General features: G+C 37.7%; 2 protein-coding genes across 5 annotated transcripts in view; one reads left to right on the top strand and one right to left on the bottom strand.

The window, feature by feature from the left end:
- The window catches only part of WDR70 (WD repeat domain 70), a 303223-nt gene extending 299443 nt beyond the window's left edge, over nt 1-3780 (bottom strand). Inside the window, exon 1 of one of the 3 annotated variants that reach the window (XM_067030887.1) lies at nt 3708-3780. Coding sequence is in view for 1 of the 3 variants with exons in the window: in XM_059060266.2 (XP_058916249.1) it covers nt 78-102 (25 nt within the window). In the remaining 2 variants the exon portion in view is untranslated. Of the gene's footprint in view, nt 1-63; nt 205-3707 lie in introns of those variants that run through there. The other 2 variants (XM_059060266.2, XM_059060267.2) reach the window with 2 other exon arrangements.
- The window catches only part of NUP155 (nucleoporin 155), a 60521-nt gene continuing 45545 nt past the window's right edge, over nt 3615-18590 (top strand). For both annotated transcript variants that reach the window (XR_010840103.1, XM_059060239.2), the window contains exons 1-6: nt 3615-3934; nt 6749-6886; nt 8974-9070; nt 11934-12004; nt 16890-16982; nt 17954-18120. Coding sequence is in view for 1 of the 2 variants with exons in the window: in XM_059060239.2 (XP_058916222.1) it covers nt 3778-3934; nt 6749-6886; nt 8974-9070; nt 11934-12004; nt 16890-16982; nt 17954-18120 (723 nt within the window). In the remaining variant the exon portion in view is untranslated. The remainder of the gene's footprint in view (nt 3935-6748; nt 6887-8973; nt 9071-11933; nt 12005-16889; nt 16983-17953; nt 18121-18590) is intronic.

Here is an 18590-nt window from a genome sequence, read left to right as displayed (position 1 = left end):
GCCTTGTTACTACGGCGCCCACAGCGCCGCCGGCCCTGCCCGACTCACCCCGCCTGCGCTCGCCTCACTGAACCCACCGCCGCTGGGTCCGGGGCGCTCCATGGTCGGCCAACCGCCACGGAACCAGCAACACCCACAGACCGAACAGCTGCTAAAGACTAGCGGCAAACCAAGCAGGAAGTATCGCCTCCGAGCGTCAGCCTCGCCGCCAAGGCCAAGAGCGGCACCTTCCGCGGAGGGACAGAGGCCTCCTAAGCATCGCCGCCCTAGCGGGCTGGCGGAGTATAAGCGCCACAGAAGCTGATGTCAAATTGAACCCACGGGAAGGGGAATATTATCTGGAGTTAATGTAACACTTTTTACTTTGTAAGACGCACTTATTCGGGTTAAGAATCCGCCTGCCAACTCAGGGAACATCGGTTCGAGCCCTAGTCTAGGAAGATCCCACATGCCGCAGAGCAACTAAGCCCATGTGCCACAGCTACTGAAACTGCTCTGTAGAGCCCACGAGCCACAACTACTGAGCCCCCGCGCCACACCTACTGAAGCCCACGTGCCTAGAGCCTGTGCTCCACAACAAGAGAAGCCACCACAATGAGAAGACTGCTCACTGCAACGAAGAGTAGCCCCCACTCGCAGCAACCAGAGAAAGCTCGCGCACAGCAAGGAAGACCCAATGCAGCCAAAGGGGAAAAAAAAGACTTTTTTTTTACTGCCAAGGTGACACTTAATCCTCACAATTCTAAAGATGGTTTCAAATTCCATGTCACAACTAGCCATTAAGAGACTACCATTTGTTAAGTTTTGTTATAATGTCAGAAAATATTCACAAGTGTCTAAAAAGGTTATTAAAATACTCCCTTTTCCAGCTACATAACTCTGTGAGGCCCCCTTTTCTTCGTGTACTTCAGCTAAACAAGTACCAAGAGATATGGAATCTGGTTATCTCTTATTTAGCCTAACATTTAAGAGATTTGCAAACATGTAAAATAACAGCATTCTTCTCACTAATGGTTTAGTTTTAGAAACTATGGCAATTTTTCATAAAATATGTGTTATTTATATTAACAAGGATTAGGCTTATTCTTTTAAATGTTATTTTTTAAATTTCTCATTTTTATGAGATATTAGCAATTATTAACAAAAATAACCCTGTGAAATAAAATTCATATTTTATCACAAGACAAGAAAAATTCAAACACAAAAACATTTATCTGCCTTTTGACCTCCTCTCTCCCCTCTACTGTGCATTGTATATATGCATTTTGTATCAACAAAACCTCCTCCATCAGCGGAAATACCTGCTCAACCATAAAGAGCAACATTCTCCTTAGCATCAACAAGACAACTCTCTAAAAGATAACGTTCCTTCTTGATCTTGAAAGTGGCCAAGGGGCTTCCCTGGTGGCGCAGTGGTTGAGAGTCCGCCTGCCAATGCAGGGGACACGGGTTCAAGCCCTGGTCTGGGAGGATCCCACATGCCGCGGAGCAACTGGGCCAGTGAGCCACAACTACTGAGCCTGCGCGTCTGGAGCCTGTGCCCTGCAACAAGAGGGGCCGCGATAGTGAGAGGCCCGCACGCCGCGATGAAGAGTGGCCCCCGCTTGCCACAACTAGAGAAAGCCCACGCACAGAAACGAAGACCCAACACAGCAAAAATAAATTAATTAATAAACTCCTACCCCCAACATCTAAAAAAAAAGAAAAGAAAGTGGCCAAGATGATGGTTAGATCTGGATAGTGTAAACTGTCAGTAATACATCATTTAATGTACAGCCCTCTGTTTCGAAAAACTTATATAACTGTGTTTTGATTTCTAATGAGCAGAACAGTCCTTAGAGCTTTCTGAGATGTTGTTTCGGTTATAATCCTCAGCTTGGCACAAATAAAATTTTCCATTTCTTTTTTAGATCGACTGATTAACTTTTTATCAACAATCTACACAAAAACCAAACCTCTTTGGACTCCTTAATAATTTGTAAAGGTATCAAAAGTTTTAGAATCTTTATTCTTGAGCCGTCTTCAGCAAAATTTTCACATAAAGGGCTGGATGGTAAATATCTGAGGCTTTGGGTTCCATGTGGTCTGTGTACCAACTATTCAACTCAACAGTTGCAGCTGAAAAGCAGCCATTGCAATATGTAAATGAATGGAGGGTCTTGGACTTAGACCCTTGGAAATGCTGTTGCTGTGTGCAAGACTATTAGACTAGTATTGTTAGATATCCAATTTGTAGAGTTGAAAACTCTCTATTGTATTTTTTTGTCTCAAATTAAAAACAAACCAACCCTGTGACAGACTGTCATTTTTCAATCTGTAGTCTACCAAATAAAAGAAAACTGACAGCTGGCGACCCCTCTGCCTATTTATCTACTGGTAACACAAATCTAATTTTTCTTGGTATACTTGCTATGAAGTCTTAAATTATATGTATAGATCTGTAATATCACAGTATTTTTAATATTCAGAAATTTAATCAACTCTTTATTTGAGGCAGTAAAAAGTAATTCAAATAGCAAAAGACCAATTCAGAGCAATTCAGCTATTGATTTGCTAAACTATGAATATAATCGGATGTAACTTAGGTGAGATTATAAATAAGGACTAATTCTAAGTATTCTAAATAAGAACTGCTCTTTGAAGACTACTGCTTTGTTTTAACCACTCCAGCTGCCTTCTGCATGAAATGAAGCCCATCCTGCCTCTCCTCACTCATTTCTCTTACCCTTTTACTGCAGTTAATACATACCCCATAGACGAAATATGGGGATGCACTCTGGTTTTTTTTTGCCTGTGTGACCCTGCATAAAGGACCTTGAGAAGAGGAATGTTGTTTCAGTTTGATATTCCCGGCACAGGTACAATGCCTGACACAAATTCAGAATTCAGTTGCTGTAGAAGATGATATATTAGGTGGCCTACTCTATACCAGTCCCTCTAATATGTGCTGGGGATGAAGCAGTGAATTAGAACCACCTGCTTCCCCTCTGAAATGGGAAATAAAGCAAGGCATCAGGTCCCTGCACGCTGTGAAGATTCCATAAACATAATTTTTCACAGTAACGTACCACAAAGTCAAATGGTAACGACACAAATAGAAAACCTGATGAATTTTAATTTACACCGAAGCCCACATTTCCAGTGAAATTTTGGTTTAAATGGAAACTTTTTCTAACAAACAGCTACCAACTCCTATCCACTCTCAGAAGACAAGTTATTTGCAGCACCAAATTGACACGCATACTCAAAATAGTTCCAGTTACCGGTTTCCGATACCCGAAGCTCGAGGCGCTCAGATCCGAGCGCGCGCTAAACCCACCAGAACCCGAGCTGCCTGCGCTGCCCCCGCACTAACCGGCTCCCACTTACCCGCACCCCACTCCCTCCTTCCTCCCCACACCTACCGACCCCGCCCCATCTCTCCCCTTCCCCAGTCCCTCCTCTTTCCCTGTCCCTCCCCTTTCCCCTTCCTCCCTCCTCCCCTCCCTTCCTTCACTCCCACCACCGATTTCTCCCTCCGCCCAGAACCAACCAACCTCCCGCTCACTAGCTCCACCCCCAACGTCCAGCCCCCTGTAACAGCTTCCTCTTCCCAGCGCCGAAAAGCTGGCTTCAAATTCCCCAATTTATGAACCGGAATAGCGTCATGCACTGGCGCCGGGGCGCTTGTTTGGCGCGCGCGCGCTAAGCTTCGGGGCCGAGCTAACATCTTGGGTTTTCTCTTATTTCTCCTTGGTTTTTGACTTTCTCCGGTCGCTGTTGTCTCCGATTTTCGATATGCCGTCTTCTTTGCTGGGCTCGGCAATGCCGGCCTCCACGTCGGCCGCAGCCCTGCAGGAAGCTTTGGAAAATGCGGGGCGGCTCATCGACCGTCAGTTGCAAGAAGACCGCATGTACCCGGACCTTTCCGATCTGCTCATGGTGTCTGCCCCAAGTGAGTGATCGTTGCCCAGTTGGTGACTGTTTCTCAGCCAAAAGGACTCTCGTCTGACTCCATAAATAGGTCCTTATCCGCAGGGTGAATCAGCGAAGATATCCTGAGATCTGGGACGCTGTTTGTTGCATTTTGAAGGGCGGAAAAGAGCCCATTTTCAATGTTTTTCCTTCTCTCACTTTCTTCATTACAGGCACTTGAGAGGATAGGAATGAGGAGCAAGCCCCCATCTGAAGCAGAAAGAGGCAAAGTTTCTAACCTTAATGAGCTTCTCATTGCCTCCAAGTGTGTATCTCTAAGACCAGATGAGAAGGATCACCTGATCCAATTCTCATCCTTTTTAATACCGCATATTAATGTTGGAGTAAAATTGAAGAGCATATGAAGTTAATTTGGAAATTTACTATGTTCTCTCAGAGATATGCTTTATTATGTATGGAGTTAGTGTAATATGAAGTCCTTAAAGGTGTTAAAAAGAACTACCAGCGGAATGAAGGAAGGGGACAGGGAAATCAGCACTGATGATGGGTGAACAAGGAGGGTAAAGCAGATTTTTGTGCCAACAAAGAGAGGTGTCCGTAAAATATTCTGTTTATCGGTTTTAAATTAAGGCCAGGCTCCTCAAGGCATATCGAATAACACAAGTTGCTAGAAAAAAAGTGACTTCCTTTGTGAGGTGGAAATTGGAGAAGAGTAAATAAGATAAAAACAAGATTTTTGGTAACCAAGAACCAAGATAATCTAACCAGGTTAATCTGCAATGTAAACCTAAAAGACAGCTCTGACGATTTAGAAAAAGTCATTAATTGACTTGTAATCAGAGAAAAGACAGGAACAAAGCAAAGAGTATTTACTCCTGACAGCTGCTTACCAGTGGACTTGTCTTAAAAGAACCGAGTGGCCTATTAGCAACTCTCATCCTGAATAGCACTCTTCCCTTTGTACTCCTGATTTCTGAAAGCAAGGTGTAAAAACAGTCCATACATTCTGGTATTCTCATCATATCTGACCCCAGTCCAACCTATCCACCTTTACACACATCTACCTCTTCAACCAAATTTCCTTTCCTTCTTCCATCCTATTCTCGACCTCCTTGTTCCAGTTATACGGAATTTAACAGGTTTTCCATAAGAACCCACTCTTCAGGATTTCATTTTACATGTATTCTTCATCATTTCTAGAATGTTCTTCTTTGCCTGACAAGCTATTCTTCCAGACTCCATTAAATACCACTTTCTCTGTGAAGGCTCTCTCAACCAGAAATAACTCTGGTGAGGTTTATATCCTCACCAGAGTTATTAATTCCATCCTTTGTGTTCCTACTGCAGTTTAACATGTGTAGTGTCCTATTAAAATTATGTTTTAAGATTAAATGGAACGTCTGGGATTTGCTTCAAAAAATACATTAGGAAAAAAGTGGATAGTGACTGACATATGAAACATGATTGGGCATGTTACTGGTAATTTTTGAAGCTGGATACTCAATACATAGGGATTGATTGCGTTTGTTCTCTAGTTGTATAAATTTTAAAAATTTTCATAATACATTTAAAAATTTGTTTTATATGTCAGTTTCCCCCAACATCTTTGTACTTTAGAGAGGCTGAAAAGGTGCCTGAGTAAATAGTCAAAACTAAAACACCTTGTTCAGGACTAGGAAGGACAGGCTGAATAGACCTGCCTGCTCTTACCCTTAGTGTCTGGGCTTTAGAGGAAAAGAAGGTTGCCAGTTGAGAGCAGTTTATAGAGTAGTCTGATTCTCTCCCACTCCCTCCCCAATAAAATATTGCTTTAGTAGTATTACAGGCATACCCCATTTTATTGTGATTTGTTTTATTGTGTTTTTTTTAACAGTAGATTTGTGGCACCCCTGCCTTGTCAGGTGACAGCATTTTTAGTAATATTTTTTAAATTAAGGTGTGTACATTGTTTTTTTAGACATAATGCTATTGCACACTTAGACGTCAGTATAGTGTAAACATAACTTTTACATGCACCGGAAAACCAAAAAATATATGTGACTCGCTTCTGGGCGTGTTCATTTTATTGCACTGGTCTGGAACCAAACCCACAACGTCTCTGAGGTATGCCTTTATTTGTGTATTGGTCTGAGGGTGGGGGGTGGATAAATAATGGGAAAAGGCATGGATTGGTTTTTGTTTTGTTCTGGGGTGTGTGTGGGGGGGTGTGGTACGCGGGCCTCTCACTGTAGTGGCCTCTCCCATTGCGGAGCACAGGCTCCAGACGCGCAGGCTCAGTGGCCGTGGCTCACGGGCCCAGCCGTTCCGCGGCATGTGGGATCTTCCCGGACCGGGGCACCAACCCGTGTCCCCTGCATCGGCAGGCGGACTCTCAACCAATGTGCCACCAGGGAATCCTGCATGGATTGTTTCAATCTTTATAAATTTTTAAGTGGGAAAGGAAATGCTGTTTTTCCCCCGGTCAGTGTTTTGTTTGTCCACAGTTGTTTTTATCTGAGAATAACAAAGCGGTTTTATAATTTTTTTCCCATTTCAGATTAGTAAAATAATAGGAAAACACTATAAATTATTGAACTAAACATTTCTTTTCTTATGGAGAAAGTCTTTGTGAAAGATAACCTTCTGTTCAGTGTTAAAACCAGTAATTGCACCTCATTTTAACATTGGAATTTCTCAGGCATCCTTTGTGTCAGATCAGAACTACTTTATTCTCTCTATACCTTTAGCACCAGATGCACAATTTTTTTGTGGCTTGCAATACTTCTGTATGCCCATTTGATGCCCAATACATTATTATTTTAATAAATACTTTTTTAAATTTTTTTTTTTGTAGATAATCCCACTGTTTCTGGCATGTCAGATATGGATTATCCTCTACAAGGACCTGGTTTGCTGTCGGTACCCAACCTGCCAGAGATCAGTTCCATTCGAAGAGTTCCTCTCCCACCTGAACTTGTTGAACAGTTTGGACGTATCCTATTACTTTGTATTTAACTCTTTAAAAAATTTAAAAATTGGTATTCTCATTATTATAATTCTAGTTTTGTGTTTAATTAGCACATTGTATATAAGTTCATATAAGGTTTTATTTAAAATACATTTTAAGTATGTGGGTAGTTTGCCACATGCCTAGAAAATTTCATGTAAAATTGAATGTTGAAAATTGAGTCACATTTTAATTGTTTGGGGACATTGAGGAGAGTAAATTGTTTACAAGCAACTTTGCTTTTTTGAATGATATATGGCAAGGCATTACTTTACAATTAAGTGCTATACAGGGAATTTTTTACTACCACTCTTTCAGTTCAAAGACCCATGATTTTTGTTTTTATTTTTTCCTGTATGTTAACATTTTAAAACTGGGAAGTGGCTCTGAAAATATTTAAAATAAAACTGCAAGGTATTTTCTCCTGGAAATACCCCCCCAAAAAGTTTTTGGTGTGTCTTTACACTTACTGATGTCTTAGAATTGAAGTTTATAATTTATTGTATTTCTGAGGATTATACAGTAAGAATCTGTATCTAAAGGTATAAGAAACTGAAGTATTGATACTAATGCCATCTTCATAGACTGAGAAGTTAGAGGACTTTCCTTATCCTCTAAAAATAAGATTTTATTTGTTTTTCTTAAAGTGTGGCATACCCTATAAAAGGACTATATTTATAGTTCTTTGCTAGGATGCTTTTATAAAAATCAGTCTGTAACTCTCATAATAAAGACATCAAGATGCTATATAAAAATTTAATCTGACTTTTAAAAGTATGTTAATCTGTTCAGGGTAGAGGGCTTCATATTTCAATACAGTGTGATTTAGAAAAAGAAATGAAAAATTAGGGAAAATGCTTGTAAAATAAATAGAAAAACTAGTAAAATCTAATCTATATTTTCATTGTTTCTCTGAGACTTTGTAAAATAGTGTTATTAAATAAATAATACACCTTATCATTTACTCTACCCTTGCTTAGTTTCTTAATATTCTTTAATTCTCTGGTAATACTATACTATCTACAAGAGATATTTCTTTAATTTGGAAATTATTTTGTTTTCACAATTGTTTCATTATCTTATAATTACATAAATAATTCTGTGTCTGCTTTTCAGTTTATACGACGCTTTGTAGGTTGACACCTGGCCGTGACTTTAGCATGCCGACTGTTTTTCCTTGTTTTTTTATAAATTTATTTATTTTTATTTTTGGCTGCATTGGGTCTTTGTTGCTGGGTGCAGGCTTTCTCTGCTTGTGGCGAGCAGGGGCTTCTCTTGTTGCAGAGCACGGGCTCTAGACTTGCGGGCTTCAGTAGTTGTGGCTTGCGGGCTTCAGTAGTTGTGGCACGCGGGCTTCGTTGCTCCACGGCATGTGGGATCTTCCCGGACCAGGGATCGAATCCGTGTCCTCTGCATTGGCAGGCGGATTCTTAATCACTGCACCACCAGGGAAGTCCCTGTTTTTTGTGGGTTTTTTTGTTTTTTAATCACTCTTTTATACCATTGGAAAAACTGGTCCAGTAAAACAGTTTATACTGTTAAAGTCCAATGGTATTACTCAGAATCAATATTTTTTTAAGTTAGTAATGGCAAAAACATTACATTTGTTATTTGGCGTACATTTTAAATGGTCAGATAGCTTTATTTAGAAATTATAATAAGTATTTCTGTCATGCACTATGGCTTTCATTAAACCCATTGGAAATAAAGATATTTCATTGATATTTCTTTTGATTGAAGAGTGAATAAGTCATGATTTTTTAATCATACATTTTATTTTTTTTTTTTTTTTGCGGTATGTGGGCCTCTCACTGTTGTGGCCTCTCCCGTTGCGGAGCACAGGCTCCGGACGTGCAGGCCCAGCGGCCATGGCTCACGGGCCTAGTCGCTCCGCGGCATGTGGGATCTTCCCGGACCAGGGCACGAACCTGTGTCTCCTGCATCGGCAGGCGGACTCTCAACCACTGCGCCACCAGGGAAGCCCTTAATCATACATTTTAAATCAAACTTTTGAAACAAGTTTAAGAAAAATGAGATTGAAATCTTTCTACCTTACATCCACACTACCTCAGATATGCAGTGTAACTGCATGATGGGCGTGTTCCCTCCTATCAGTAGAGCTTGGCTCACAATCGACAGTGACATATTCATGTGGAACTACGAAGATGGGTATGTATTTTTGACTGGTTTGCTTTAGCATGATTAGAATTTAAATTATCTTTATTGCAACTAGTATTCTACTCATTAAAAGCTGCCTGGTTTATCTTTCATTCTTCTAACATCCGGGTGAGTGCTTCTCAGTATACGTACCAACCTGGGGATGGGGTTAAAATGTGGATTATGTTTTAGTCATTAAGGCTCAGGAGTCTGCATTTGTAACAAGCTCCCAGGTGATGCTGGGGATCTGGGTACCACTCTGAGTAGCAGCAGTCTTATTTCCCAAACTCCTATAATAATGATAGTCTATCAGTAATTCTTTGAGAGACAGTTTGAGATTTTTAAAGACCTCTGTTTTCCCTGCATATCATGGAGTGGGAGGATGTTAGTTTTTTGAAGTATCTTAACAGTTTTGTTATTCTGTGGGTTTGACCTTGTGTAAATTAAATGTGTATAAAAGAGTCTGAATGAAGTCCCAAGGCATTCTTGCTTAAATAAAGTTTATTGATCTGATGATCTTACTCTTGGCTATTTGGAGAAAAATTTCACCTTCCAGTTCTCCATCATATTATCTTTAGGTGAGGGGTGAGATAACCAGAGGAAGATCCATATTAAGATGTTACTCTTTTTTGTTGTTGTTGTGGTACGCGGGCCTCTCCCTGTAGTGGCCTCTCCCGTTGCGGAGCACAGGCTCCAGACGCGCAGGCTCAGCGGCCATGGCTCACGGGCCCAGCCGCTCCGCGGGACATGGGATTTTCCCGGACCGGGGCACGAACACGTGTCCCCTTTATCGGCAGGCGGACTCTCAACCGCTGTGCCACCAGGGAAGCCCAAGATGTTACTCTTGCTCCTGAGTAATTGACATACTTGTTAGAAATATACACAGTGTCATTGAATCAAAATTGACACTATATAAGAACCTGTAGCTTAAACCATTTTTGTTTGCTGTATTTTTTTTAATTAGAAATTTTCCTAGCTATTTTTATTGTTGAAATGATATATAGTCATAATAGTAGTGATATAAGGTTCTGATTGTTCTTCATGTATCATGAACGTTGCCCCAGTTTGTTATATTACACATAACATATTCATTTTTATACTAAAGAGTAGAACCTGTTCATTTAGGCATTCATCTCTTCAAGAAAACCTAATGCAAGAAAATTACAAAATAGATAAATGTGAGAATAATTTCGTTGAAAAGGGTTTTCACTTTAATGAAATTTTTATATTTCCACTGTCTTCTAATGTATTCATTTAACAACCACATTGAGCATATCATGTATCAGACACTTTTTGTGCTTGAACAGTACTGAATAAACATAGTCTCTGCCCACATGGAAAGTGTGGTTCAACCTTATTGTGTGTTCAAACTAAACTCATTTAAAGAAAAATTATTTGAACATTGTGTTTATTGAAAAAAATCAAGGCACGGGTACTGGATATAAATCTTTACTTCCTAAATTCAATTCTGTAAAAACCTTCGCCTTAATTTCAGTTATTCCGATAGCTTTCTATTATAAATCCTAATTCCATCTGGATGATAGAAACGTAGTGTTGTTCAATTCACTGTTCTCTAATCCCCAGCTCTCCCAATATTGTTGTTAGTTCTGGGGGCTGTGTCAGTTGTTGAAGGAGCCTGTGTAATTCCACAGCATTGGGAAAATGGGGAAACCTGGCCCCACATAGGTTGCCATGTAGGTGTTTTCTGTCCACTTGTGTGGCCCTTTGCAGGACAACCAGAAGTTTTCCTCAAAGTCTGGATCATTTTTTTTCCTTGGTATTTATCCTGCTTGCTGTTCTCTGAGCTTATTGGATCTAGGTTTGAAGTCTTTGTTATTTTTGAAAAATTTTCAACCATTGTCTTATTAAAGTATTCTTTCCTGTTCTCTTCCTTTCTCTTCTGAGATTTGTTATACTTTTGTTAGACTGCTTGATGTTTTCCAACAAATTTTGGATGCTCCACTTCTTTTTCTCTTTTTATTTCAATTTGGACAATTTCTATTGACCTTTAACTTCATTTTTACTGATTCTTTTGTCAAGTCTACTGAAAAGTCCATATAAGACATTCTTTGTGCTGTGCTTTTTATTTCTAACATTTTCACTGGCTTATTTCTAATAATTTTCATTGCTCTGCTGAAATTCCTTACCTGTTTATACACATTGCTCATCTTTTATTAGAGCCTATGCTATATTGATTATATTTATTTTAAATTTCCTGTCTTATACTTCAGACATCTGACTCAGGTTCTGTTGATGGCTTTGTCTTAACAGTGGGGCTTTTTTTTGCTTGCTTTTTTGCTCATGTTACTCAAAGCCAGACACCACGTATAGGACAGTGAATACTGCAATAAATACCCTTTATCCTTAGAAATGGGCACGTCTCTTCCTTTACTAGAGCCTAGCAGGTAGGCCTTTATTGTGAGGGAGTTGACTTTTTCCAAGTCAGGAGTTAAGCAGAGTTTGGTTTTGTTGTTGCAGTGGTTACCTTCAGTGGACCACAGGTTTCAAATTCCTTTAGAATTATTTTGCACTTAGCATACAGATTGGGTTGCTGGATTTTTTTCTCAGTGTTCCTGTTTCTCCCCCAGCAATAGGCTCTCCATGTGAGCCTGTTCTTCTGAGAGGGTCCTCATGCCCCTGCCGCAGCAATAGATTGTTGTTACTTGAGACTTGCAACCTGGTGGGGGAACGTTTGGAATGGGGACCAGCATTCCCCTTTTTCCTGGTTTATGCTTAGCCTTAGGTAGAGCTGTGTGCCTGAGTCTTGGAACTAAAACAGTTTTGTTTGCTGGTTCATTATATTCTATAGTCTTGAAGAACATTATAAAACGTTTTCCTTTCCATGTATAACATGTTTTTCTTCAACTGTTGACAGAGGAGACCTTGCCTATTTTGATGGACTTAGTGAGACTATTCTTGCTGTGGGGCTTGTGAAACCAAAAGCTGGTAAGAAATAAGAATACGAAGATTAAATTATGTTTGTAAGATTCCAAATGTTTTAGGACTAAATGATAACATATTTTAAGTAATTAAATTTCCTATTGAAGTTCTAAATTACTTCTAATTAGAAATATAAAAAGTGATTAGGAATATTTAACAATTTACTCACCTTATGGTATAAGTGAGTCTGCCTTTAAAATTGTTAAACTATAATTCTTGAATTTTATCTTGCTTTTTGTTAGTCTTTCTTGATTTACCTAAAGATTTTGCATTATACATTTTTCACTAATTACTGAATTTAATGTTAAAACCATTTTTGTCTCTGTACTTTTTTAGTCCTGAAAGCCCATGGAAGTGAGAACAGAGTTCAGTATAAATCCTAAGTCACGAGCATTGTTTAACTTACAATTTCAACTTCAGTACACTAGATCTTTTATCATAGCCACTGAAAAGCAGAATTGATTGATTTAAATTTAAAATACTTCACTTGAATACAGCTTCCTACAAGAGGAAATAATAGATGAAATTTACTTGTTTACAAGGCCTAAATAGGAATTTTGAAGGTCACAGCCATTTTGAAATTATACTAATTCACATAAATATAAACATGCAGTTTTATACACTGTTTTTATGTGATTGCATTGGAAATGTATTTACTTTACATAGAATTTTAAAGCAGTCTTTACCCAGCTGTATGTTTCTCTATCTTGTTCCTTAATTTAAAAGTTTATTCATATACAAGTCAACACCTGTTCATGCTCTCTATCATAATAAATATTAATTGTCCGTCTGAAACAAATAGTAAAATTTTGTTATATTCAAATGTAAGTTTCAGTACAGAATTGAAATGGCATAGTCTTTGATTTGGCAGCAAAGGTGTTATCTTTGATAAGTTTTCATAAAGCTCAAGCTTTTTAAAATCAAATCCTGAAATATCAGGTATATTTTGAAGTCATTAAGTAGAAGGTCTTGGCCTTCAGCTTTATTGACTTGAACCCTGAAACAAAAAATTGTGGCCTTTGTGCCACTTGGTATTCATCAGTGAAAGTAAAACCAAGTGATAATAGAAGCTTTGTTGAATTTTCTGACATTTAACACCCAAACGTATACATATAAAGACATGTTCATTATCATAAGATAAGAATACTTCCTTTTATTCTTATCGGTGACACACTATTTTTGGATGTTATAACATGAAGAGAGTCATAATTACACATAACATCTCATACCACTCCATACTCTTTAAAGTTAAATGATACCTTAGAGTGAATTAACATTAAAAATTTTGTTCCTGGTTTAATGCCCTCTGCAAAACTGTAAATTATCCAGCTTTGGTACATAAACTCATTTGACATCATTTATGGCTGAGTAATATTCCATTGTATATATGTGCCACATCTTCTTTATCCATTCATCTGTTGATGGACACCTAGGTTGCTTCCGTGTCCTGGCTGTTGTAAATAGAGCTGCAAGGAACATTGTGGTCCATGATTCTTTTTGAGTTATGGTTTTCTCTTTTTGAATTATGGTCCAGTAGTGGGATTGCTGGGTCATATGGTAGTTCTATTTGTAGTTTTTTAAGGAACCTCCATACTGTTCTCCATAGTGGCTGTATCAATTTACATTCCCACCAACAATGCAGGAGGGTTCCCTTTTCTCCACACCCTCTCCAGCATTTATTGTTTCTAGATTTTTGATGATGGCCATTCTGACCGGTGTCAAATGATATCTCATTGTAGTTTTGATTTGCATTTCTATAACGATTAGTGATGTTGAGCATCCTTTCATGTGTTTGTTGGCAATCTGTATATCTTCTTTGGAGAAATGTCTATTTAGGTCTTCTGCCCATTTTTTGATTGGGTTCTTTGTTTTTTTGATATTGAGCTGCATGAGCTGCCTGTAAATTTTGGAGATTAATCCTTCGTCAGTTGCTTCATTTGCAAATATTTTCTCCCATTCTGAGGGTTTTGTTTTCGTCTTGTTTATGGTTTCCTTTGCTGTGCAAAAGCTTTGAAGTTTCATTAGGTCCCATTTGTTTATTTTAGTTTTTATTTCCATTTCTCTAGGAGATGGGTCAAAAAGGATCTTGCTGTGATTTATGTCATAGAGTGTTCTGCCTATGTTTTCCTCTAATAGTTTGATAGTGTCTGGCCTTACATTTAGGTCTTTAACCCATTTTGAGCTTATTTTCGTGTATGGTGTTAGGGAGTGTTCTAATTTCATTCTTTTACATGTATCTGTCCAGTTTTCCCAGCACCACTATTGAAGAGACTGTCTTTTCTCCATTGCATAGTCTTGCCTCCTTTATCAAAGATAAGGTGACCATATGTGCGTGGGTTTACCTCTGGGCTTTCTACCCTGTTCCGTTGATCCATATTTCTGTTTTTGTTCCAGTACCATACTGTCCTGATTACTGTAGCTTTGTAGTATAGTCTGAAGTCAGGGAGCCTGATTCCTCCAGCTCCGTTTTTCTTTCTCAAGATTGCTTTGGCTATTTGGGGTCTTTTGTGTTTCCATACAAGTTGCGAACATTTTTGTTCTAGTTCTGTGAAAAATGCCATTGGTAGTTTGATAGGGATTGCATTGAATCTGTAGATTGTTTTGGGTAGTAGAGTCATTTTCACAATGTTGATTCTCCCGATCCAAGAACATGGTATATCTCTCCATCTTTTGTTTCATCTTTAATTTCTTTCATCAGTGTCTTATAGTTTTCTGCATACAGGTCTTTTGTCTCCTTAGGTAGGTTTATTCCTAGGTATTCTTTTTGTTGCAATGGTAAATGGGAGTGTTTCTTTAATTTCTTTTTCAGATTTTTCATTATTAGTGTATAGGAATGCAAGAGATTTCTGTGCATTACTTTTGTATCCTGCTGCTTTGCTAAATTCATTGATTAGCTCTAGTAATTTTCTGGTATCATCTTTAGGATTCTCTATGTATAGTATCATGTCATCTGCATACAGTGACAGCTTTACTTTTTCTTTTCCGACTTGGATTCCTTTTATTTCTTCTTCTGGCTAAAACTTACAAAATTATGTTGAATAGTAGTGGTGAGATTGGACAGCCTTGTCTTGTTCCTGGTCTTAGAGGAAGTGGTTTCAGTTTTTTACCATTGCAAACGATGTTGGCTGTGGTTTTGTCATATATGGCCTGTATTATGTTGAGGAAAGTTCCCTCTATGCCTACTTTCTGGAAGATTTTTATCATAAATGGGTGTTGAATTTTGTCAAAAGCTTTTTCTGCATCTATTGGGATGATCATATGGTTTTTCCCCTTCGATTTGTTAATATGGTTTATCACATTGATTGATTTGCATATATTGAAGAATCCTTGCATTCCTGGGATAAACCCTACTTGATTATGGTGTATGATCCTTTTAATGTGCTGTTGGATTCTGTTTGCTAGTATTTTGTTAAGGATATTTGCATCTATGTTCATCAGTGATATTGGCCTGTAGTTTTCTTTTTTTGTGACATCTTTGTCTGGTTTGGTTATCAGGGTGATGGTGGCCTTGTAGAATGAGTTAGGGAGTGTTCCTTCCTCTGCTACATTTTGGAAGAGTTTGAGAAGGATAGGTGTTAACTCTTCTCTAAATGTTTGATAGAATTCACCTGTGAAGCCATCTGGTCCTGGGCTTTTGTTTGCTGGAAGATTTTTAGTCACAGTCTCAATTTCAGTGCTTGTGATTTGTCTGTTTATATTTTCTGTTTCTTCCTGGTTCAGTCTCGGAAGGTTGTGCTTTTGTAAGAATTTGTCCATTTCTTCCAGGTTGTCCATTTTATTGGCATAGAGTTGCTTGTAGTAATCTCTCATGATTCTGTGTATTTCTGCAGTGTCAGTTGTTACCTCTCCTTTTTCATTTCTAATTCTACTGATTTGCGTCTTCACCCTTTTTTTCTTGATGAGTCTGGCTAATGGTTTTTCAATTTTATCTTCTCAAAGAACCAGCTTTTAGTTTTATTGATCTTTGCTATTGTTTCCTTCATTTCTTTTTCATTTTTTTCTGATCTGTTCTTTATGATTTCTTTCCTTCGGCTAACTTTGGGGGTTTTTTGTTCTTTTGCTAATTGTTTTCGGTGTAAGATTAGGTTGTTTATTTAATATGTTTCTTGTTTCTTGAGGTAGGATTGTATTGCTATAAACTTCCCTCTTAGAACTGCTTTTGCTGTATTGTATAGGTTTTGTGTCATCCTGTTTTCACTGTCATTTGTTTCTAGGTATTTTTTTATTTCCTCTTTGATTTCTTCAGTGATTTCTTGGTTATTAAATAGTGTATTGTTTAGCCTCTGTGTGTTTGTATTTTTTACAGTTTTTTTTTCCTGTAATTGATATCTAGTCCCATAGCATTGTGGTCGGAAAAGATACTTGATATGATTTTGATTTTCTTAAATTTACCAAGGCTTGATTTGTGACCCACGATATGATCTATCCTAGAGAATATTCCATGAGCCCTTGAGAAGAAAGTGTATTCTGTTGTTTTTGGATGGAATGTCCTATAAATATCAATTAAGTCCATCTTGTTTAATGTTTCATTTAAAGCTTGTGTTTCCTTATTTATTTTCTTTTTTGGATGGTCTGTCCATTGGTGAAAGTGGGGTGTTAAAGTCCCCTACTATGAGTGTTGTAACACTAATTTTAAATGTCATTAAATACTGAAGTGTTTGTGTCTAAGACTTGGGTTTTTTGTTTGTTTGGTTGGTTTTTTACTAATATCTACTTATTTAAATGATCATAAGTAGTAATATTTTAGCATCAACATTAACTAAATTACCTTCACACTTTTCATATGCTGGTTAACCCATAGCTCATATTAAAGGTAACCATATTCTGTTAATGCTTAAATGATGGGTGTTTTCCAGAAAATAGTGCCTAACTCATGTTTACTTTATCTTAGGCATCTTTCAACCTCATGTACGACATCTTCTGGTTTTGGCAACCCCTGTGGATGTAGTGATTCTTGGACTCAGTTATACTAATTTGCAAACTGGTATAGCAACCCGCATGTTGTGGGGGGTTTGGGGGTTTGTTTTTTTGGCCACACCCTGCATGGCATGTGTAACTTCCCCAACCAGGGATGGAACCCGTGCCCCCTGCAGTGGAAGCGTGGAGTCTTAACCACTGGACCACCAGGGAAGTCCCCACATGTTGTTTTTTAAAATAAAAATATGTTGCTCAGTTTAATATTATAATTGAAAACTAATGTTTTTCACTAAGTTAACTTTCTGGGCTATTTGCTCATACTCCTAGGAAAAAATTTCCCTGTAGATATGGTATCTTTCAGGTTAAAAACTCCACCAGATATTATTTTGGATTTATTTACCATATCAGTGCACATTTCTTAAATGTCCAATATAAAGGAAGGGTAGTAGAAGAGAAATAGTTGCCCCAGTAATTTTTAAATACTGCCTTCAATTTCTTTATTTTTTGAATGGCCATTTTAACATGGAAAATTGAAATATAATTCTTTCCCTTAAAGTAAGAAGCCATCAGTTAAAGTATTACATGTACATTCAGTGGTTTCTTTTGCATTCTACTAGATTTTGGGTAAAATAATGTTGAATTTCAGAGCCTCAAGTTGATGATTATTGGGGTGGGGTGGGGGGAAAAAAGAAAAACTTAATGATTATTACTACCATATACCTAGGCTTTTTTTCAAAATTTAATACTTCGGGTTAGTTTTTTTGTTTGATGTTTTACTATGTTATATATGTGCTATATATTTTACATATGTTATATATACATATTGTAGGTTCTATTTAACATGAATTATGAAACTGTTCATATCAGACTTTTTATAGTAATTTTGAAATGTATGTTATACATACATTTTTTTTAAATTTTTGAGCATATCATGAATTCAGTAAGAATATCAATTCTGAAGATAATACAGTGATTGTTTTAAAACTTTTAAAAAGCTCTTAAAGTGATTCCTATATTCTTTCTTTTAAAAAAAAATAGGTTCTGGAGTTCTCAATGACAGTATGTGTGGTGGAATGCAGTTACTTCCAGATCCTTTATATTCTCTTCCTACTGATAATACTTACCTTTTAACAATAACTTCCACTGATAATGGCAGAATTTTCTTGGCTGGAAAGGATGGCTGTTTATATGAAATAGCATACCAAGTAAGTCTGGCATTTGTAAACATTTTCGTTTTCCTCCCTCTTGATGGAGTAAGAATAGATAAGCTTTTGTCTTTTTTTTTAATTAATTTTTTTATTGGAGGATAGTTGATTTACAGTGCTGTGTTAGTTTCTGATAAGCTTTAGTCTTTATCTTCTGATTATATAGCACGTTAATATATTCTTATGGAAAGTAATCAAACATGCAGTTAAAGTTGTAGTCCTTCATGACTACACCATACCTGTAAAACCCAGTCCTCCCCCCAAAGGTAACAGCCATTATCAGTTCTGTATATGTCCTTGTAGAACATGATGCATACATTTCTAAAGACCTATAAGTGTCTTTAAATATCTATGGATAATACATATGTATTTATTTGTGTGTATACACATATAGGAATACATAGTATACTTCTGTGTATGTATGTTTTTACTTGTATTATTGCTTAAGTTTTGTTTCATATTGGCTTATT

The sequence above is a fragment of the Kogia breviceps genome, chromosome 4, assembly GCF_026419965.1.
Source record: "Kogia breviceps isolate mKogBre1 chromosome 4, mKogBre1 haplotype 1, whole genome shotgun sequence".
Taxonomy (NCBI): Eukaryota; Metazoa; Chordata; class Mammalia; order Artiodactyla; family Physeteridae; genus Kogia; species Kogia breviceps.
This window is presented reverse-complemented; position numbering and strand designations above follow the sequence as displayed.